The 22,175-nt window shown below is 53.9% G+C and overlaps 1 protein-coding gene across 1 annotated transcript in view; it reads left to right on the plus strand.

The window, feature by feature from the left end:
• Positions 1 to 22,175, plus strand: part of KMT2B (lysine methyltransferase 2B) — a gene marked incomplete at its 5' end in the record, with an annotated part of 80,064 nt that overhangs the window by 32,172 nt on the left and 25,717 nt on the right. Inside the window, 13 exons of the mRNA XM_083880788.1 lie at positions 61 to 149; positions 1,343 to 1,411; positions 3,367 to 3,467; positions 4,754 to 4,843; positions 7,028 to 7,168; positions 7,737 to 7,816; positions 8,975 to 9,060; positions 10,300 to 10,403; positions 11,798 to 11,935; positions 13,413 to 13,571; positions 14,149 to 14,269; positions 16,567 to 16,645; positions 18,732 to 18,824. Coding sequence (XP_083736914.1) covers positions 61 to 149; positions 1,343 to 1,411; positions 3,367 to 3,467; positions 4,754 to 4,843; positions 7,028 to 7,168; positions 7,737 to 7,816; positions 8,975 to 9,060; positions 10,300 to 10,403; positions 11,798 to 11,935; positions 13,413 to 13,571; positions 14,149 to 14,269; positions 16,567 to 16,645; positions 18,732 to 18,824 — 1,350 coding nt within the window. The remainder of the gene's footprint in view (positions 1 to 60; positions 150 to 1,342; positions 1,412 to 3,366; positions 3,468 to 4,753; positions 4,844 to 7,027; positions 7,169 to 7,736; positions 7,817 to 8,974; positions 9,061 to 10,299; positions 10,404 to 11,797; positions 11,936 to 13,412; positions 13,572 to 14,148; positions 14,270 to 16,566; positions 16,646 to 18,731; positions 18,825 to 22,175) is intronic.

The raw sequence follows: 22,175 nt of genomic DNA on the forward strand, positions 1-22,175 counted from the left end.
ATTTTTGGGGTGATTTTGGGCTGTTTTCGGTGTGTTCTGACCCCTTTTTTTGCCCCCCAGCCGCTCCTGGAGTGTCGGCGCTGCCGTCGCTGTTTCCACCTTTCCTGCCTGGGCCCGGGGGCCCCGCCCAGAGCCCCCCCCGGGACTGGGTGAGATTTGGGGGGAAAAAATGGGGATTTGGGAAATTTTGGGAAAAATTGGGAAAATTTGGGGTTTGGGGGAATTTGGGGAAAAATTGGGGTTTTGGGAGGGAAAATTTGGGGGGAAAATTGGGGATTTTGGGAGGAAAAATTGGGAAAATTGGGGATTTTGGGGCTTATTTTGGGCTGATTTTTAATTAATTTTTCACTAAATTTGGGCCGATTTTGGGGCTGATTTTGGGCTGATTTTGGACTAATTTTGGGCTGATTTTGGGCTGATTTTGGGCTCATTTTGGAGCTGATTTTTAACTAATTTTGGGCTGATTTGGGATTAATTTGGGGCCAATTTTGGAGCTGATTTGGGGCTGATTTTGGGCTCATTTTTGACTCATTTTTAGCTGATTTTGGGTGAATTTCAGGCTGATTTTGGGGATAATTTTGAGCTTATTTTGAGCACATTTTGGGCTGATTTTTAACTAATTTTGGGCTCATTTTGGGACGATTTTGGACTAATTTTGGGGCTCATTTTGGGCTCATTTTTGGCTCATTTTGAGCTGATTTTGGGACAGTTTTGGGGCTGATTTTGGACTAATTTTGGGCTGATTTTGGGGCTGGTTTTTAATTAATTTTGGGTTAATTTTAAACTAATTTTGGGCTGATTTTGGGGCTCATTTGGGGATAATTTTGGGCTGATTTTGAAATAATTTTGGGGCTCATTTGGGCTGATTTTGGGGATAATTTTTTACTGATTTTAACTAATTTTGGGCCAATTTTGGAGATGATTTTGGGCTCATTTTGGGCTCATTTTGGGGCTAATTTGGGACTAATTTTGGGCTCATTTTTCGCTCATTTTGGGCTCATTTTTCGCTGATTTTGGGCCGATTTTGGGCTGATTTTTAGGCCAATTTTTAACTAATTTTGGTCTAATTTTGGGCTCATTTTTAACTAATTTTTAACTAATTCTTAACTAATTTTGGGCTGATTTGGGGCTGATTTTGAGCTGATTTTTAACTGATTTTGGGCTCATTTTGGGGATAATTTTGGGCCGATTTTTAAATATTTTTGGCTGATTTTGGGGTTAATTTGGGCTGATTTTGGGGATAATTTTTTACTGATTTTGGTCACATTTTGGGCTAATTTTGGGCCAATTTTGGGCTGATTTGGAGTTAAATTTTGGCTCATTTTGCCCCTCCCCCCCCCAGCTGTGCTGGAGCTGCCGGAGCTGCGGGAGCCCCGAGGGGGGGGAGGGGCGGGACCCCCCCCTGCCACAGGTGAGGCCGAAATTCCTGAATTTGGGGGAATTTTGGGAGAAATTTGGGGAATTTTGGGAATTTGGGAGGTTTGGGGGGTCCTGGGAGGGTTTGGGGGGGATTTTGGGGCATTTTGGGAGGATTTTTTGGGGAATTTTGGGGGGAATTTGGTGGATTTTGGGGGAAATTTGGAGAATTTGTGATAATTTTAAGGATTTTGGGGGAAAATTGGGGGATTTTGGGGGAGGATTTGGGGGATTTTGGGGGGATTTTAGGGAATTTGGGGGGATTTTGGGGTAATTTGGAGGTTTTGAGAGGATTTGGGAGGATTTTGAGGGGATTTTAGGGGATTTTAAAGGATTTTTGGGGAGTTTTGGGGGGAATTTTGAGGATTTTGGGGGGATTTTGGGGATTTTGGGGAGGTTTGGGATGATTTTGGGAGGGTTTGGGGGGAATTTGTGGGATTTTGGGATAATTTTTAAGATTTTGGGGGGGGATTTCAGGGAATTTTAAAGAATTTTTTGGGAGATTTTGGGGAAGGTTTGGGGAAAATTGGGAGATTTTGGGGAATTTGGGGAATTTTGGGGGGATTTTTTAGGAATTTTGGGATAATTTGGAGGATTTTTAGGGGATTTTGGGGTAATTTTGAGGATTTTGGGGAAAATCGGGAGAATTTTGGGAGAATTTTGGGGCATTTTTGGGGAAATTGGGAGAATTTGGGGGTTTGAGGATTTTTTGGGGGGATTTGGGGAATTTTGGGGCATTTTTGAGGATTTTGGGGGAAAATTGGGAGGATTTGGGTAAATTTTAGGGAATTTTGGGAGGATTTTTATTAATTTTGGGAGGATTTGGGTGGATTTTGAGGATTTTTTGGGGAATTTTGGGAAAAACTGGGGAGAATTTGGGGGAAAATTTGGGTTTTATTGAATTTGGGATTTAATAATTTGGCAATTTTTAATAAAATCCAATTTTTTTTTTTAATTTGGGATTTAGGGGCAAAAATTTTGATTTTTTTTTAACATCAAAATTTGTTGGATTTGGGGAAAAATTCGAAATAATTTGGGAAAATCAAATATTTTTTTCCCTAAATGAACAAAAATCATTTTAAAATTTCAATTTTTTGGGTTAATTTTGATAATTTTGGGGTAAAAAATCCCCAATTTTTTTTTTTTTAATTTTTAATTTTTATTTTTTTTTTTATTTCAGGAGTGGGTGAGGGTGGGGTGGGGGAGGGGCGGAGCCCCCCCAGCCCCCCCAAGGTGGGGGAGGGGCAGGAGCAGCCGCCCCTCCCCCACTGCGGCTGCACCCAAAACCCCCAGGTGAGGGGGGGGGAGGGGAAAAAAACAACCTTTGGGGGGTTTGGGGACCCCAAAAATCACTTTGGGGACCCAAAAATCCCTTAAAACCCCAAAATTTGGGGCTCTGGAACCCAAAAATCATCTTGGAAACCCAAAAATTCTCCTGAGAATCCCAAAAATTCATTCCGGGAGCCCAAAATTCCTTTTGGGAACCCCAAAAATCCCTTTGGGAATCCCAAAATTTCTCCTGGGAATCCTAAATTCCCTCAGGATCCCCCAAAGTCCCCCCAGGACCCCCCAAAATCTCCCCAAAAATCCCCCCAGGACCCTCTAAAATCCTCCCAGGACCCCCAAAATCCCCTCAGGACCCCCAAAATCCTCCCAGGATCCCCCAAAATCCTTTCAGGACCCCCAAAATCCCTCCTGGTGGGGTCTGGGACCCCCAAAATCCCCTTGGGACCCCCCAAATCCTCTTGGGACCCCCCCCAAAATCCCTCCAGGACCCCCAAAATCCCCTCAGGACCCCCCAAAAATCCCCCAAAATCCTTTCAGGACCCCCCCAACTCCCCCCCAAAACCCCCTCAGGACCCCCCAAATCCCCTCAGGACCCCCCAAATCCCCCCAAACCCCCCTTGGGACCCCCCAGCCCCCCTGACCCCTGTGGTCTCACCTGCCCAGGTGTGTCTGTGTCGGGCCCCGCCCTGCAGGGGGCGCTGCGGGAGGTGCTGGAGGCGCTGCTGAGCTCCGCCCACGGCCCCGCCCTGATTGGCTGCCACCTGGTGAGGGGGCGTGGCCACACCTTAAATGGGCATGGCTTAAACTGGGATGGGCGTGGCTTAACCTGGGAGGCGTGGCCACGCCGTAAATGGGCATGGCCACACCTGGGGGCGTGGCTACACTGGGGTGGGCGTGGCTTAACCTGGGGTGGGCGTGGCTTAACCCTGTGTGGGTGTGACCACTCCTTAAATGGGCGTGGCCACAGCTGGGGGCGTGGCTTAACCTGGGGGGGTGGCCACACATTGAATGGGCGTGGCTTAACCTGGGTGGGTGTGGGCACACCTTAAATGGGCCTGGCCACACCTGGGGGCGTGGCTTAACCTGGGGGGCGTGGTCACACCTTAAATGGGCCTGGCCACAGTTGGGGGCGTGGCTTGACCTGGGTGGGCGTGGTCACACCTTAAATGGGCATGGGCACAGCTGGGGGCGTGGCTTAACCTGGGTGGGCGTGGTCACACCTGGGGTGGGCGTGGCTTTACCTGGGATGGGCGTGGTCACACCTGGGTGGGCGTGGCTTTACCTGGGGTGGGTGTGGTCACACCTGGAGTGGGTGTGGTCTCACCTGGGGTGGGCGTGGTCACACCCGGGTGGGCGTGGCCTCACCTGGGATGGGTGTGGTCACACCTGGGTGGGCGTGGCTTTACCTGGGTGGTTGTGGCTTTACCTGGGGTGGGTGTGGTCACACCGGTGTGGGTGTGGCTTTACCTGGGGTGGGCGTGGCCACATTAAGAGTGGGCGTGGCCAACTTTTAGAGGCCGTTTCCCATTGGGATGGGCGTGGCTACACCTGGGATGGGCGTGGTCACACCTGAGATGGGCGTGGTCACGCCTTGAATGGGCGTGGCCTTACCTGCGATGGGCGTGGTCACATTTAGGATGGGTGTGGTCACATTTAGGATGGGTGTGGCCATATTTGGGGTGGGTGTGGTCACTCAGAGTGGGCGTGGCCACCCTTTTATTGACAGGCTCAGACGTATTTATGGTGGGCGTGGCCATATTTAGAGTGGGCGTGGCCACATTTGTATTATCAGTATCACAGCTGGGGTGGGCGTGGTCTCACCTGGGTGGGCGTGGCTTTGCCTGGGATGGGCGTGGTCACACATGGGTGGGCGTGGCTTTACCTGGGGTGGGTGTGGCCACACCTGGGTGGGTGTGGTCACACCTGGGGTGGGTGTGGTCACACCTGGGTGGGCGTGGCTTTACTTGGGGTGGGTGTGGTCACACCTGGGGTGGGTGTGGCCACACCTGGGTGGGCGTGGCCCCGCTGACCCCTCCCCTCTCCCCCCCAGTGCCCCCCCGGGGGTCCCCAGGCCCACCCCGGGCCCTGCGGGTTGGGCGGGGTCAGGACACGCCTGGAGGGCGGAGCCTATCGACACCTGGTGAGACACAAAATCCCCCCAAATTACCCAAATTATTCCCCAAAAAATCCCCAAAAAATCCAAAAATAAAAAAAAAAAATCCCCAAAAGTTCACCAAAAATCCCAAAAAAATTCCCCCAAAAATGCCCCAAAATTTCCCTAAAAATAAAAAATTAAATCTCAAAAAATCCCAAAAAATTCCTCAAAAAAATCCGTCCAAATCCCCCCAAAAATCCAAAAATATCCCCCCCAAAATTCCCTAAAAATCCCTAAAAAAATTTCCCCCCAAAATTTCCCAAGAAATTCCCCCCAAAAATCCCAAAAAAATTCCCCCAAAAATCCCCAAAAAATCCCCCCGACAAAACCTTAAAAAACTCCCAAGAAATTCCTCAAAAGTCCCAAAAAATTCCCCCAAAATTCAAAAAAACCCCGTAAAAATTTCCCAAAAAAAACCACCTAAAAATCCCAAAAAATTCTCAAACAAATCCCCCCCCCACAAAAAAAATTCCCCCCAAAGATTTTGCGCAAATTCAAAAAAAATTCCCTAAAAATTCCCCAAAAAATTCCCCCAAAAATTCCCAAAAAATCCCCCAAGAATCCAAAAAAAATTCCAAAAAAATTCCAAAAAAATTCCCCCAAAAAATCCCAAAAAATTCCCCAAAAATCCTAAAAATTTCCCAAATAATCCCCCAAAATCCCCCCAATAATTCCCCAAAAGTCCCAAAAAATTCCCCCCAAAATTCAAAAAAAACCTGTAAAAAATTCCCAAAGAAATCCCCCCAAAATTCCCCCAAACAGTTCCCAAGAAATCCCAAAAAATTCCCCCAAATAATCCCGGAAAATTCGCAAAAAAATCCTCCCAAAATTAAGCAAAAATCCTCCCAAAATCCCCAAAAAATTCCATCAGGAATTCCAAAAATTTCCAAAAAAATCCCCACAAAAGTCCCAAAAATTCCCTAAAAATTCCCCAAAAATTCCCAAAAAATCCTAAAAAATCCCCTCAAAATTCCCCAAAAAATCATAAAAATTCTCAAAAAAATCATAAAAAATTCCCAAAAAATCCCCCCAAAATCTCCAGAAATTCCCAAAAATATCCTAAAAATTCCCCTCAAAATTTCCCCCAAAATCCCAAAAAACTCCAAAAAATTCCCAAAAAAATCACAAAAAATTCCCCCCAAAATCCCAAAATATTCCCAAAAAATCCCCTCAAAATTCCCTAAAAAATCCTAAAAAATTCCCAAAAAAATCCCAAAAAGTTTCCCAAAAAATTCCCCAAAAAATCCTAAAAAATTCCCAAAAAAGTCCCAAAAAGTTTCCCAAAAAATTCCCCAAAAAATCATAAAAATTCCCAAAAAATCCCCAGAAAATCTCCAAAAATTGGAGGAAAAATCAAAAAAAATTCTGATTAAAAATTCTGAAGTTTGGGGCGAAAAAAAATCCCAAAATTTCAGATCCAAAATCCCAAATTTTGGGGTTTTGGAGTCCCAAAAAAAAAAAAAAAAAAATTTCCAAAAATATTCCCCAAAAATCCTCCAAAAAATTCTGCCAGAAATTCCAAAAATTTCCCAAAAAATCCACCAAAAAATGCCCAAAAAATGCTCGAAAAATTCCCCAAAAATTCCCCAAAAATCCCAGAAAATTCCCCAAAAAATTCCCCAAAATCCCCAAAAAATTCCCCCAAAAGTTTCCCAAAAAATTCCCCAAAAAAAAAAAAAAAATACTCCCAAAAATTCCCTAAAAAATTCCCAAAAATTCTCAAAAAATCCCCCAAAAAATTCCCAAAAAATCCCAATGATTTCCCAAAAAATTCCCCTAAAATTCCTAAAAATTCCCCCAAAATATCCCCAAAATTCCCCTAAAAATTCCCAAAAAAATCCTCCCAAAAATTCCCAAAAAAATCCTAAAAAATCCCCTCAAAATTCCCAAAAAATCCCAAAAAATTTTCAAAAAAATCCCAAAAATTTCCCAAAAATTCCCCAAAAAAACCTAAAAAAATCCAAAAAAAAAAAAAAAAAATCCCCCCCAAAAAACCCCCCAAAATCTCCAAAAATTCTTTAAAAAATTCTAAAAATTCCCAAAAAATCCCCCAAAAACCCCCCAAAAATTGGGAGGAAAAATCCAAAAAAATTCTGATTAAAAATTCTGGATTTTTGTGGCGGAAAATATCCCAAAATTTTGGATCCTTGACCCCAAATTTTGTGGTTTTGGGGTCCCAAAATCCCTTTTTTCCCCTCCCCCCCCCAGCAGGAATTCGCGCGGGACGTGGGCGGGGTCCTGCAGAGGGGGGGGAGGGGCGGGGCCGGCCCCTCCCCCACCCCCGACACCCCCCGGGACACCTTCAGCAAGGTGGGGGAGGGGCGGGGAAAATATGGGGGGAGGGGCTGAAAAATGGGGGGGGGAGGGGCAACAAAAATTGGGGGAGGGGCTCCAAAAATTGGGGGGAGGGGCTTCAAAAAATGGGGAGGGGTCCTAAAAATGAGGGGTAAAAATGGGGGGAGGGGCTTCAAAATTTGTGGGGAGGGGTCCCAAAATGGGGGGAGGGGCTTTAAAAAATGGGGGAGGGTCTCAAAAATTGGAGGAGGGGCTTCAGAAATTGTGGGGAGGGGCTTCAAAAATGGGGGGTGGGGCTCTAGATTAGGGAGAGGGGTCCCAAAATGGGGGAGGGGCTTCAAAAATGGGATTAAAGGTCCCATAAAATTGGGGGAGGGGCAAAAAAGGGGGCGGGGCTTTGGTGGGTGGGGGAGTGGCTTCTAAAAAGGGGGAGGGGCCAAAAATGGGGTGGGGGAGGGGTCAAAAATGGGGGAGGGGCTCTAAAATTAAGGGGGTGGGGGAGGGGAATTTTTGGGGGTCTCCAGAGGGGGGGGAGGGGTGGCCCAGCCCCTCCCCCACCCCATTTCTGCCCCTCCCCCCCCAGTTGATGGGCGGAGCCTTCCCCGGGTTCGACCTTCGGGACCCCAAAATTTGGGACCCCCCAGAGACCCCCCCGAGCCACAAGTGAGTCTGGGGGGGGCCTGGGGGGCGTTTGGGGGGTCTTGGGTGGATTTTGGGGTCCCAGGTGGATTTGGGGAGGTTTTGGGGGGTCCTGGGTGGGTTTTGGGGGGTCCTGGGGGGGTTTGGGGAGGTTTTGGGGGGTCCTGGGGGGGGTTGGGGGGTCCTGGGTGGGGTTTGGGGGTTTTGGGGGGTCTTGGGTGGATTTTGGGGTCCCAGGTGGATTTGGGGCAGATTTGGGGGGTCCTGGCTGGGTTTTGGGGGGTCCCAGGTGGATTTGGGGAGGTTTTGGGGGGTCCTGGGTGGGGTTTGGGGAGGTTTTGGGGGGTCCTGGGTGGGGTTTGGGGGGTCCTGGGGGGGTTTGGGGAGGTTTTGGGGGGTCCTGGGTGGGGTTTGGGGGGTCCCAGGTGGATTTGGGGAGGTTTTGGGGGGTCCTGGGGGGGGTTTGGGGGGTCCCAGGTGGAGTTTGGGGGGTCCTGAGTGGATTTTGGGGGGTCCTGGGGGGGTTTGGGGGGTTTTGGGGGGTCTTGGGTGGATTTTGGGGTCCCAGGTGGATTTGGGGCAGATTTGGGGGGTCCTGGCTGGGTTTTGGGGGGTCCTGGGGGGGTTTGGGAGGTTTTGGGGTCCCCCAGGTGTGTTTTGAGTGGATTTTGGGGTTTCCCAGGTAGATTTTGGGAGCTCCCAGGTGAATTTGGGATCCCCCAGGTGATTTTTTGGGAGGTTTAGGGTCCCCCCAGGTGTTTTTTGGGAAGTTTTGGGATCCCTCAGGTGTATTTTAGGGTCCCCCAGGTGTTTTCTAGGAGGTTTTGGGGTCCCCCAGGTAGATTTTGGGGTCCCCCAGGTGTTTTTTGGGAAATTTTGAGGCTCCCCAGGTGGATTTGGAGGTTCCCCAGGTAGATTTGGGAATCCTCAGGTGGTTTCTGGGAGGGTTTGGGGGGGTCCCGGGTGTGAATTTCGGGGGTCCCAGGTAGATTTGGGGTCCCTCAGGTGTATTTTAGAATCCCCCAGGTGATTTTTTGGGAGATTTTAGGCCCCCCCAGGTGTGTTTTGGGAGGTTTTGGGGTCCCCCAGGTGTATTTTAGGCCCCCCCAGGTGTATTTTGGGAGATTTTGGGGTCCCCCAGGTGTGAATTTGGGGAAGTTCTGACCCCGCCCCTTTTCCCAGCGGGGCCCCGCCCCTTCCGGTGGAGCCGCCCTCCAGTGACCACACCTACGCCAGGAGCCGCCCCGAGCCCGACACGCCCCCCGCAGGTGAGAGACCACGCCCACCTGGCCACGCCCACAATGGCCACGCCCACACCTGGCCACGTCCACCCTGACCACGCCCATCCTTGACCACGCCCACACCTGGCCACACCCACACCTGGCCACACCCACACCTGGCCACACCCACACCTGGCCACACCCACGCCTGGTCACACCCACACCTGGACACGCCCACACCTGGGCACACCCACACCTGGGCACACCCACACCTGGACACACCCACACCTGGACACGCCCACACCTGGCCACGCCCACACCTGGCCACACCCACACCTGGACACACCCACACCTGGGCACACCCACACCTGGATACACCCACACCTGGCCACGCCCACACCTGGACACACCCACACCTGGACACGGCCACACCTGGCCACACCCACACCTGGCCATGCCCACACCTGGACACACCCACACCTGGACACACCCACACCTGGACACACCCACACCTGGACACGCCCACACCTGGGCACACCCACACCTGGACACACCCACACCTGGGCACACCCACACCTGGACACACCCACACCTGGCCACACCCACACCTGGACACACCCACACCTGGACACGCATACACCTGGACACGCCCACACCTGGGCACACCCACACCTGGCCACACCCACACCTGGACACACCCACACCTGGTCACACCCACACCTGGTCACACCCACACCTGGCCACGCCCACACCTGGTCACGCCCACACCTGGTCACACCCACACCTGGCCACGCCCACACCTGGACACGCCCACACCTGGTCACACCCACACCTGACCACGCCCACATTTGGCCACGCCCCTTCATGTTACCCTTGGCCACGCCCACCCCCTGGCCACGCCCCCTTTAGATTAACCCTGGCCACGCCCATCTCTGGCCCCCTTAGTTGGAATGGCCACACCCCTTCAGGTGAGAATGGCCACGCCCTTCAGGTGAGGCAGGTCCCACCCACACAGGTGAGATTGGCCACACCCATTTCTGGCCACACCCCTTACAGGTGAGACACAGGCCACGCCCCCCACAGGTGAGACCAGGCCACCCCAAAATATTTGGGGAGCCACGCCCACCCTGAGCTCACCTGTGCACACCTGGCTGGGCCACACCCACTTTTGAGCTAAGCCACGCCCACCCTAAACTCACCTGTGCACACCTGTGGGAGCCACGCCCACCCTGATCCTCACCTGTGTGGGTGTGTCCCCATCTGACCCCGCCCCCTTTACCTGCCCAGGTGAGGAGGGGGCGGAGCCGGAAGTGCCGAAGGCGGCAGGTGGGGGCGGGGCCGACGAGCGGCAGTGCACCCTGTGCCTGCAGAGCGGGGACGCACCTGCACAGGTGAGAGCACCTGGGGACAGGTAACACACCTGGGGGTGGGGGACTCACCTGGGGACAGGTAACACCCACCTGAGGGCGGGGAGACTCACCGGGGGATGGGGAGACTCACCTGGGGACAGGTAACACACACCTGGGGGCAGGTAACACTCACCTGGGGATGGGGAGACTCACCTGGGGACAGGTAACACACACCTGGGGACAGGTAACACTCACCTGGGGATGGGGAGACTCACCTGGAGGTGGGGAGGGGCTGTAGGACAGGTAACACACACCTGGGCACAGGTAACACTCACCTGGGGATGGGGAGACTCACCTGAGGACAGGTAACACTCACCTGGAGATGGGGAGGGGCTGTAGGACAGGTGAGACTCACCTGGGGACAGGTAATGCCCACCTGGGGTAGGAGGGGCTGGGGACAGGTAATACCTGGGCACAGGTAACACTCACATGGGGATGGGGAGACTCACCTGGGCACAGGTAACACTCACCCGGGGCACAGGTGAAGGCGTGGGGCACAGGTAAGGGTGACACCTGCACAGGTGAGACTCACCTGGGGCACAGGTGAAGGGATGGGGACAGGTGAGGGAATTGAGGCAAAGGTGAAGCAGGTGAGGGTCTCCAGGTGAGGATCACACCTGGACAGGTGAGGGAGGGGAACAGGTGAGGGGACTCAGGTGAGGTTCAGGCACAGGTGAGAGAATTTGGGGGATTTTGGGGCACAGGTGAGAGAATTTGGGGAATTTGGGGCACAGGTGAGACTCCCCAGGTGAGGTTGGGGCTCCCCAGGTGAGGTTGGGGCTCCCCAGGTGAGCTCCAGGTGAGTCAGGGGGTCCCAAGGTGAGAATTTTGGGGTAAAAAACCCAATTTTTATAATTCCTGACCCTTTTTTGGGGCTATTTTAGTGCCAGAATTTGGGGGTTTTTTTGGAATTTTTTTCTGGGTTTTTTGTGTCAGGGCTCTCTGAGACCCTCCCAAATTTGGGGAGGGGTCCCTGGGGGTGTCACTAATTTGGGGAGGGGTCTCTGGGTGGTTTTTGGGGCAAAACCCCCAATTTTTATCATTCCTGACCCTTTTTTGGGGCTATTTTGGTGCCAGAATTTGGGATTTTTTTTGCAATTTTTGGGATTTTTTTTGGGTTTTTTGTGTCGGGGTCTCTGAGACCCTCCCAAATTTGGGGAGGGGTCCCTGTGGGTGTCACTAATTTGGGGAGGGGTCTCTGGGTGGTTTTTGGGGCAAACCCCCCAGTTTTTATCATTCCTGACCCTTTTTTGGGGCTATTTCGGTGCCAGAAATTGGGATTTTTTTTGGGTTTTTTGTGTCGGGGCTCTCTGAGACCCTCCCAAATTTGAGGAGGGGTCCCTGGGACCCTCATTAATTCGGGGAGGGGTCTCCAGGACGAGGGCAGGCTGCTGTACATGGGGCAGAACGAGTGGACCCACGTCAACTGCGCCCTCTGGTCGGCCGAGGTCTTCGAGGAGGGCGACGGGACCCTGAGGAACGTCCACGCCGCCGTGGCCAGGGGCAGGCAGATGGTGAGTTTGGGGGTTTTGGGGGGTCCTGGAGGGGATTTGGGGTTTTTTGGGGTCCTGGAGAGAATTTGGGGTTTTTTGGGGGGTCCTGGAGGGGATTTGGGATTTTTGGAGGTGGTTTTGGGGGGGGGGATTTTGGAGGGAGTTTGGTGGAGGCTTTATGGCGATGTTGGGGGTTTTGGGTGAACTTTTGAAAGGTTTTGGGGGCTCCCAGGGGCTTTTGGGGGTCCCAAGTATCCACGAGGGAGGTTCCAGGTATTTGTAGCGATCTGGGGGTGTCACCCAGGGGTGCACCCATCAATATTTTGGGGGGCACCTGTGGGTGCTTAGGAGGGATTTAATATGTGGAAGACACCAGGTCTACCCATAGAGTTCAATTAGAGGGACACCAGGTCTACCCATAGAGTTCAATTGGAGGGACATCAGGTCTACCCATAGAGTTCAATTGGAGGGACATCAGGTCTACCCATAGAGTTCAATTGCAGGGACACCAGGTCTACCCATAGAGTTCAATTGCAGGGACACCAGGTCTACCCATAGAGTTCAATTGGAGGGACACCAGGTCTACCCATAGAGTTCAATTGGAGGGACACCAGGTCTACCCATAGAGTTCAATTGGAGGGACATCAGGTCTACCCATAGAGTTCAATTGGACACCAGGTCTACCCATAGAGTTCAATTACAGGGACACCAGGTCTACCCATAGAATTCAATTGGAGGGACACCAGGTCTACCCATAGAGTTCAATTAGAGGGACACCAGGTCTACCCATAGAATTCAATTGGAGGGACACCAGGTCTACCCATAGAGTTCAATTAGAGGGACACCAGGTCTACCCATAGAGTTCAATTGGAGGGACACCAGGTCTACCCATAGACTTGTATAGAAGGGACAGCAGGTCTACCATAGATTTCTATGGAAGGGCCACCAAGTCTACCCATGAACTTGTATAGGAAAGACACCAGGTCTACCCATAGACTTGTATAGAACGGCCACCATGTCTACCCATAGGCTTCTATAGAAGGGACACCAGGTCTACCCATAGACTTGTATGGAAGGGACACCAGGTCTACCCCAGAGATGTCTATGGAAAGGTCTACCCATAGACTTGTATAGAGGGGGCACCAGGTCTACCCGTGAACCTACATAGGAAAGACACCAGGTCTACCCATAGAGTTGTATGGAAGGGACACCAGGTCTACCCATAGACTCCTATAGAAAGGTCTACCCATAGACTTGTATGGAAGGGACACCAGGTCTACCCATAGAGTTGTATGGAAGGGACAGCAGGTCTACCCATAGACTCCTATGGAAAGGTCTACCCATAGAGTTGTATGGAAGGGACACCAGGTCTACCCAACCAGACTCATCTCTTGGGGCAGCTCCTGGTGAAAGTTTCGAAGGATCCTCAAGGAGATTTTTGGCAACTCCCCGAGGAAATTCTGGGGTCTCTCAGCCCTCCATCCCCCTCTCCCCCCAGCGCTGCGAGCACTGCGGGCGCCCCGGGGCCACCGTGGGCTGTTGTTTGGCCGCCTGCGCCGCCAACTATCACTTCATGTGCGCCCGGCGCTGCCAGGCCGCCTTCCTCAGGGACAAGAGAGTCTTCTGCCAGCGCCACGGGCGCCTGCTGGCCGGGGACGTGAGTCTGGGGGCTTCCCCGGGGGGGTTGGGGGGGGCTTGGGTGAGATTTGGGGGGTCCTGAGGGGGTTTGGGGGGTCCTGGGTGGGATTTGGGAGGATTTGGGGGGTTTGGGGGGTCCTGGGTGGGATTCGGGGGGTCCTGAGGGGGTTTGGGGGGTCCTGGGTGGGATTTGGGGGGGTTTGGGGGGGTCCTGGGTGGGATTCAGGGGGGTTTGGGGGGTTCCTGGGTGGGATTTGGGGGTCCTGGAAGGGATTTGGGGGGTCCTGGGTGGGATTCGGGGGGGGTTGGGGGGTCCTGGGTGGGATTTGGGAGGTCCTGGAGGGGATTTGGGAGGGTTTGGGGGATCCTGGGTGGGATTCAGGGGGGTTTGGAGGGTCCTGGGCGGGGTTTGGGGGGGGGTTGGTGGATTTTGGTGTTTTTTGGGGTGCCGAGTCAGATTTTGGGATTTTGGGGGTGGATTTTAGGGTTTTTTTGGGCGCCGAGTCAGATTTCGGGGTGTATTTTGGTGATTTTGGGGTCCTGAGGTGTATTTTGGGGTGTTTTTCGGGGTCCTGATGTGTATTTTGGGCCCCCAGGAGCTGGTGCGGGACGGGGCGTTCGCGGTGCTGCGGCGGGTGCTGGTGGATTTCGGGGGGATCAGCCTCAAGAGGAAATTCCTGGGGGGGCTGGAGCCCGACGCCGTCAACATCATGATCGGTGAGAAAACAGTGAATTTGGGGGGAATTTTTGGGATTTTGGGGGAATTTGGGAATATTTGGGGGAATTTGGGGGGGATTTGGGGTGTTTTGGGGGTCCCAGAGGGGATTTTGGGGGCGTTGGAGGAATTTTTAGGGGATTTTGGGGGGATTTGGGAATATTTTGGGGAATTTGGGGGGGATTTGGGGTGTTCTGGGGATCCCAGAATGGGATTTTGGGGGGATTTTGGTGGGTTTGGGGGATTTTGGGGGGTTTGGGGGTCCCAGAGGGGGATTTTTGGGGGGTTTGGAGGAATTTGGGGGTCCCAGAGAGAGATTTTGGGGGGTTTTGGGATCTCAGATTGGGATTTGGGGGGAATTTTGGGGGGGGTTGGGGGGAATTTGGGGGTCCAGAGGGGGATTTTGGGGAATTTGGGGAAATTTGGGGGTCCCAAAGGGGGATTTGGGGATGATTTTGGGGGTTTGAAGGAATTTGGGGGAATTTGGGGGGGCTGGAGCCTGAGGCCGTCAACATCATGATCGGTGAGAAAACGGGGGGGAAACATGAATTTGGGGGGAATTGGGGGGATTTTGGGGGGATTTGGGGGGGTTTGGGGGGGTTTGGGGGGGTTTGGGGGGAATTTGGGGGGGATTTTGAGAGAATTGGGGGGGATTTTGGGGGGATTTAGGGGGTTTTGGGGGGATTTGGGGGGATTTGGGGGGGTTTGGGGGGAATTTGGGGGGATTTTGAGAGAATTGGGGGGGATTTTGGGGGGATTTTGGGGGATTTGGGGGGAATTTGGGGGGATTTTGAGAGAATTGGGGGGGATTTTGGGGGGATTTTGGGGGCGTTGGGGGAATTTTTAGGGGATTTTGGGGGAATTTGGGAATATTTTGGGGAATTTGGGGCTGTTTTGGGGGATTTTTGGGGGTCCCAGAGGAGATTTGGGAGGATTTGGGGGAATTTGGGGGATCCCAGAGGGGGATTTTGGGGGATTTGGAGGAATTTGGGAATATTTTGGGAGAATTTGGGGGATTTGGGGTGTTTTGGGGGTCCCAAAGGGGTATTTGGGGGATGATTTTGGGGGTTTGAAGGAATTTGGGGGATTTTGGGGGGATTTGGGATCCCAGATGGGGATTTTGGGGAAATTTTGGGGGGATTTTGGGGGCGTTGGGGGAATTTTTAGGGGATTTGGGAGGATTTTGGGGTGTTTTGGGGGTCCCAGAGGGAGATTTTGGGGGGATTTGGGGGTCCCAGAGGAGAATTTGGGGGGTGATTTCGGGGTGATTTTGGGAATAATTTTGGGATGACTTTGGGGTGGTTTTGGGATAATTTTGGGGGGATTTTGGGGTTGATTTTGGGGTTGATTTTGGAGATAATTTTGGGGTGTTTTTGAGGTGATTTTGGGAATAATTCTGGGATGACTTTGGGATGATTTTGAGGATAATTTTGGGGCGAATTTGGGGATAATTTTGGGATGATTTTGGAGATAATTTTGGGGTGTTTTTAGGTGGTTTTGGGGATGTTTTTGGGGTGATTTTTTGGGTGATTTTGGGGATAATTTTGGGTGTTTTGGGGATGACTTTGGGGATAATTTTGGGATGACTTGGGAATGATTTGGGGATTTTTTTGGGGTGTTTTTGGGGATGTTTTTGAGGTTATTTTGGGGATAATTTTTGGAATGACTTTGGGATGTTTTTGGGGTAATTTTTGGGATAATTTTGGGATTAATTGGGGATGATTTGGGGGATAATTTTGGGGATAATTTTGGGATGTTTTGGGGATAATTTTATGCTGATTTTGGGGTGTTTTGGGGATGATTTTGGGATATTTTTTGGGATATTTTTGGGGATAATTTTGGAGTGACTTTGGGGTGTTTTTGGGTCGATTTCGGGATGTTTTGGGGTAATTTTGGGATGAATTTGGGATGGTTTTGGAGATAATTTTGGGATGTTTTTGAGGTGATTTTTGGGATGTTTGGGGGATGATTTTGGGATAACTTTGGGGATAATTTTGTGCTGATTTTAGGTGGTTTTGGGGATTTTTTTGGATGATTTTTGGGTGTTTTGGGGATAATTTTTGGGTGATTTTAGGGATAATCTTGGGATGTTTTTCGGTTGATTTTGGGATGATTTTAGGGTGATTTTGGGTTATTTTGGGATGATTTTGGGGATAATTTTAGTGTGACTTTGGGATATTTTTGGGATGGTTTGGGGGATGATTTTGAGATTTTTTGGCGGGTGTTTTTGGGCTGATTTTGGGGTGTTTTGGGATGATTTTGGGATAATTTTGGGGCTATTTTTGGGTGCCCCCCCCAGGCTCCATCCGCATCGACCGCCTGGGGGCGCTGACGGAGCTGTCGGAGCGCGAGGGGCGGCTCTTCCCAGTGGGATACCAGTGAGTGAACTGGTTTATACTGGGAGCGACTGGGAGGGACTGGGGGGGACTGGGAGAGACTGGGAGGGATTGGGTTATACTGGGAGAGACTGGGAGGGAACTGGTTTATACTGGGAGTTACTGGGAGGGCGCTGCAGTTCCCAAAGTGGCCACCAGGGGGAGCCGGGGAGACACTGGGAGTTCATTGAGGGGAACTGGGAGGGACTGGGATTGACTGGGATGAACTGGGATGGACTGGGAGGGGATTAGAGGGGACTGGTTTATACTGGGATAAACTGGGAGGGACTGGGAGCGACTGGGAGGGACTGGGAGGGAACTGGGAAGGACTGGGAGTGACTGGGAGGGACTGGTTTATACTGGGAGGGAACTGGGAGGGACTGGGAGGGACCAGGAGGGGCTACTGGTTATACTGGGTTATACTGGGCGGGACTGGGACAAACTGGGAGGAACTGGGACAGACTGGGATGGACTGGAAGGGGCTACTGGTTATACTGGGAGGGACTAGGGGGGACTGGGAGGGAACTGGGATGGACTGGGAGGGACTGGTTTATACTGGGAGGGACTGGGAGAGACTGGGGGGGACTGGGAGGGGACTGGGATGGACTGGGAGTGGATTAGGAGGGGCTACTGGTTATACTGGGTTATACTGGGACAGACTGGGAGGGGCTATTGGTTATACTGGGATGAACTGGGATGAACTGGGATGAACTGGGATGAACTGGGATGGGCTGGGACAGACCAGGAAGAGCTACTGGTTATACTGGGAGGGACTGGGACAAACTGGGAGGAACTGGGACAAACTGGGATGGACTGGAAGGCGCTACCAGTTATACTGGGTTATACTGGGACGGACTGGGAGAGACTGGGAGAGACTGGGTTATACTGGGAGGGACTGAGAGGGACTACTGGTTATACTGGGAGGGACTGGGTTATACTGGGATATACTGGGAGGGATTAGGAGGGACCAGAAGGAACTGGGACAGACTGGGAGGGGCTACTGGTTATACTGGGAGGGACTGGGAGGGGCCGGGAGGGGCTACTGGTTATACTGGGTTATACTGGGCAGGACTGGGAGGGACTGGGAGGGGCTGGGAAGGGATTTGGGGTAACTGGGTTATACTGGTTTATACTGGGAGGGGTTACTGGTTTATACTGGGTTATACTGGGAGGGGGTTTGGAATGACTGGATTGTACTGGTTTATACTGGGAGAAGTTTCGGGGTAACTGGTTTATACTGGGGTTATACTGGGAGGGACTGGGAGGGGTTAAAATGGGACTGGGAGTTACTGGTTTATACTGGGAGAGGATTCAGGGTTTGGGGTGACTGGTTTATACTGGTTTATACTGGGAGGGGATTCAGGGTTACTGGTTTATACTGGGAGGGACCAGGAGGGGTTAAAAGGGGATGTGGGGGCACTGGTTTATACTGGTTTGTACTGGTCCATACTGGTTTGTACTGGTTTATACTGGTCTGTACTGGTTTATACTGGTCTGTACTGGTTTATGTGCTGGCAGCTCTACTGGTTTGTACTGGTTTGTACTGGTTTATACTGGTTTATACTGGTCGATACTGGCTTGTACTGGTTCATACTGGTCCATACTGGTTTATACTGGTCCATACTGGTCAATACTGGTCCATACTGGTTAGGTGCTGGCAGCTGTACTGGAGAAGGAATGTTTGTACTGGTTTGTACTGGTTTATACTGGTTTATACTGGTCTATACTGGCCTATACTGGTCTATACTGGTCTATAACACTCTGTACTGGTCCATACTGGTCTATACTGGTTTATACTGGTCCATACTGGTCCATAGGTGCTGGCGGCTGTACTGGAGCACGCGGGACGCTCGCCGCCATTGCTGGTACCAGTTTATACTGGTCCATACTGGTCCATACTGGTCCATACTGGTCCATACTGGTCTATACTGGTCCATACTGGTCCATACTGGTCCATACTGGTCCATACTGGTCTATACTGGTCCATACTGGTCCATACTGGTCCATACTGGTCTATACTGGTCCATACTGGTCCATACTGGTCTATACTGGTCTATACTGGTTTATACTGGTTTATACTGGCCCGCAGGTGCTGGCGGCTGTACTGGAGCACGCGGGACGCTCGCCGCCATTGCTGGTACCGCTGCCGGATCCTGGAGCAGCCCCCGGGACCCCCCGAGGGAGGGGCCGGGACCCCCCCGGGACCCCCCCCCGAGCACAACCGGACCATCGCCCACGGCAGCCCCGGTACCCTGAGACCCCTCCCCAAATTAACCCTGACCCCACCCATGGGACCCCCACCCAAATTAACCCTGGGACCCCTCCCCTAATTAACCCTGAGACCCCCATGGGACCCCCAAATCCCACCCTGAGACCCCCAACCCACGGGACCCCCACCCAAATTCACCCAAACCCCTCCCGAGCACAACCGGACCATCGCCCACGGCAGCCCCCGTACCCCGAGACCCCTGAGACCCCTCCCCTAATTAACCCTGACCCCCCCAGGACCCCCAAACCCACCCTGGGACCCCCTGAGACCCCCAACCCACGGGACCCCCACCCTAATTAACCCTGACCCCCTTCAGACCCCCAAACCCACCCATGGGACCCCCCCGGGACCCCCCCCCCCAAGCACAACCGGACCATCGCCCACGGCAGCCCCGGTAACCAGGGACCCCCACCCAAATTCACCCTGAGCCCCCTCCCCAAATTAACCCTGAGACCGCCATCTAAGGGACCCCCACCCAAACCCACCCCTGGGACCCCTCCCCAAATTCTCCATGGGACCCCCAAATCACCCCCATGGGGACCCCTCCCCAAATACACTCTGAGACCCCTCCCCAAATCATGCCCAACCATGGGACCCCCCTCCGCAAATTTACCTTGGGACCCCCACCCAAATCATTCTCACCCATGGGACCCCCACCCTAATTCACCCTGGGACCTCCTGACCCCTCCCCCACCCAGTGACCCCTCCCCCACCCAGGGACCCCTCCCCTCTTATTCCTGCCCCTCCCCCACCCCCAAATACCCCATTTTGGGGGGGTGGGGGAGGGGATTCTTCCCCTCCCCCCCCTCCCCCTCCTCATTTTTGCCCCTCCCCCCCTGCAGGTTCCAGCCCGGGACCCCCCCCCAGCCCGGGGGGTGGGGGAGGGGAGGAGGGAGGGGACACCGAGGCCACGCCCCCCCCCGATGTCCCCAGGGGCCACCCCAAGGGGCCCCTCCCCCCCCCGGGGGTGTCCCCCCCCCGCCGGCCTCCCCCGGGCAGCTCCTCACGGCCCCTCCCCCCACCCGGTGAGTGACACTGGGGACACCTGGGGACACCTGGGGACACACCTGGGGACACCTGGGGACACACCTGGGACACACCTGGGGACACCTGGGGACACACCTGGGACACACCTGGGGACACCTGGGGACACCTGGGGACACCTGGGACACACCTGGGGACACACCTGGGGACACACCTGGGACACACCTGGGGACACCTGGGGACACACCTGGGACACACCTGGGACACACCTGGGGACACACCTGGGGACACACCTGGGGCACACCTGGGACACACCTGGGGACACACCTGGGGACACCTGGGGACACCTGGGGACACACCTGGGGACACACCTGGGACACACCTGGGACACACCTGGGGACACACCTGGGGACACCTGGGGACACACCTGGGGACACACCTGGGGACACCTGGGGACACCTGGGACACACCTGGGGACACACCTGGGGACACACCTGGGGCACACCTGGGGACACCTGGGGACACACCTGGGGACACACCTGGGACACACCTGGGGACACACCTGGGGACACACCTGGGACACACCTGGGGACACCTGGGGACACCTGGGGACACACCTGGGACACACCTGGGGACACCTGGGGACACACCTGGGACACACCTGGGGACACACCTGGGACACACCTGGGACACACCTGGGACACACCTGGGACACACCTGGGGACAGCTGGGACACACCTGGGACACACCTGGGACACACCTGGGGACACACCTGGGACACACCTGGGGACACACCTGGGGACACACCTGGGGACACCTGGGGACACACCTGGGGACACCTGGGACACACCTGGGGACACCTGGGGGACACCTGGGGACACACCTGGGGACACACCTGGGGACACACCTGGGACACACCTGGTGACACAGGTGACACCCCCGCTGTCCCCTCAGGCCAGGCCCCGCCCGTGCCACGTCACATCCCCACCGTGGGGGACCCCGAGGTGTCCCCAAGGCCGCGGTGGCCTCGCCGGGGGGCGCCGTCCCCTGCCAGTGTCACCCGCCGGGGCCACCAGGGCCACCACCAGGGCCACCACCAGGGCCACCACCCCGCCACCACAGGGCCACCAGAGCCAGCGGCGACAGTGTCACCTGTGTCACCCAACGGGACAGGGCCACCGCCCCCGGCCAGGTCAGTGTCACCTCCTGTGAAAGTGTCACCTCCCGGGTTATTGTCACCTCCCCCAGGGCAGTGTCACCTCCTGTGAAAGTGTCACCTCCTGGGTTATTGTCACCTCCCCCAGGGCAGTGTCACCTCCTGGGTTATTGTCACCTCCCCCCCCAGGGCAGTGTCACCCCCAGGTCAGTGTCACCCAATGGGACAGTGACACTCGAGGCCATTGTCACCTCCCAGGCCATTGTCACCCCCAGGTCACTGTCACCTCCCGGGGTGGTGGCACCATGTGGCTGATGTCACCCTCATTGTCATTGTCACTCTCATTGTCACTGTCACCCCCCAGGCCATTGTCACCCAAGGGGACAGTGACACTCTCGAGGCCATTGTCACCTCATTGTCACTGTCACCCCCAGGTCGATGCCACTCCCGAGGCCATCGTCCCCCGGCGCGATGACGTCACCCAATGGGGTGGTGGCACCTCCGTTGTCATTGTCACCTGACACGATGACGTCACCCAATGGGGTGGTGGCACCTCCGTTGTCATTGTCACCTGAGGCGATGACGTCACCCAATGGGGTGGTGGCACCACCATTGTCATTGTCACCTGAGGCGATGACGTCACCCAATGGGGTGGTGGCACCGCCGAGGTCACCGACGTCACCGCGGCTCTGGGGACAGAGGGTGGCACTGGAGACAGCGGCCACCGCCAGGTCAGTGTCACCTCCCCTGGGACATTGTCACCTCCCTTGGGGACATTGTCACCTCCCTGTCATTGTCACCTCCCCTGGGAGCATTGTCACCTCTCTCTGGGGTCAGTGTCACCTCCCCTGGGGTCATTGTCACCTCCTTGTCATTGTCACCTCTCCATGGGGACATTGTCACCTCCCCTGGGGAGACTGTCACCTACCTTGGGGACATTGTCACCTCCCCATGGGGACATTGTCACTGTCAGGTCAGTGTCACCTCCCTGGGGACAATGTCACCTCCCCTGGGGACACTGTCACCTTCCCTGGGGTCATTGTCACCTTCCCTGGGGTCATTGTCACCTCCCCTGGGAACATTGTCACCTCCCTGTCATTGTCACCTTTCCATGGGGACATTGT

This window comes from Zosterops lateralis, assembly GCF_965231275.1.
Source record: "Zosterops lateralis genome assembly, chromosome: 31".
NCBI lineage: Eukaryota > Metazoa > Chordata > Aves > Passeriformes > Zosteropidae > Zosterops > Zosterops lateralis.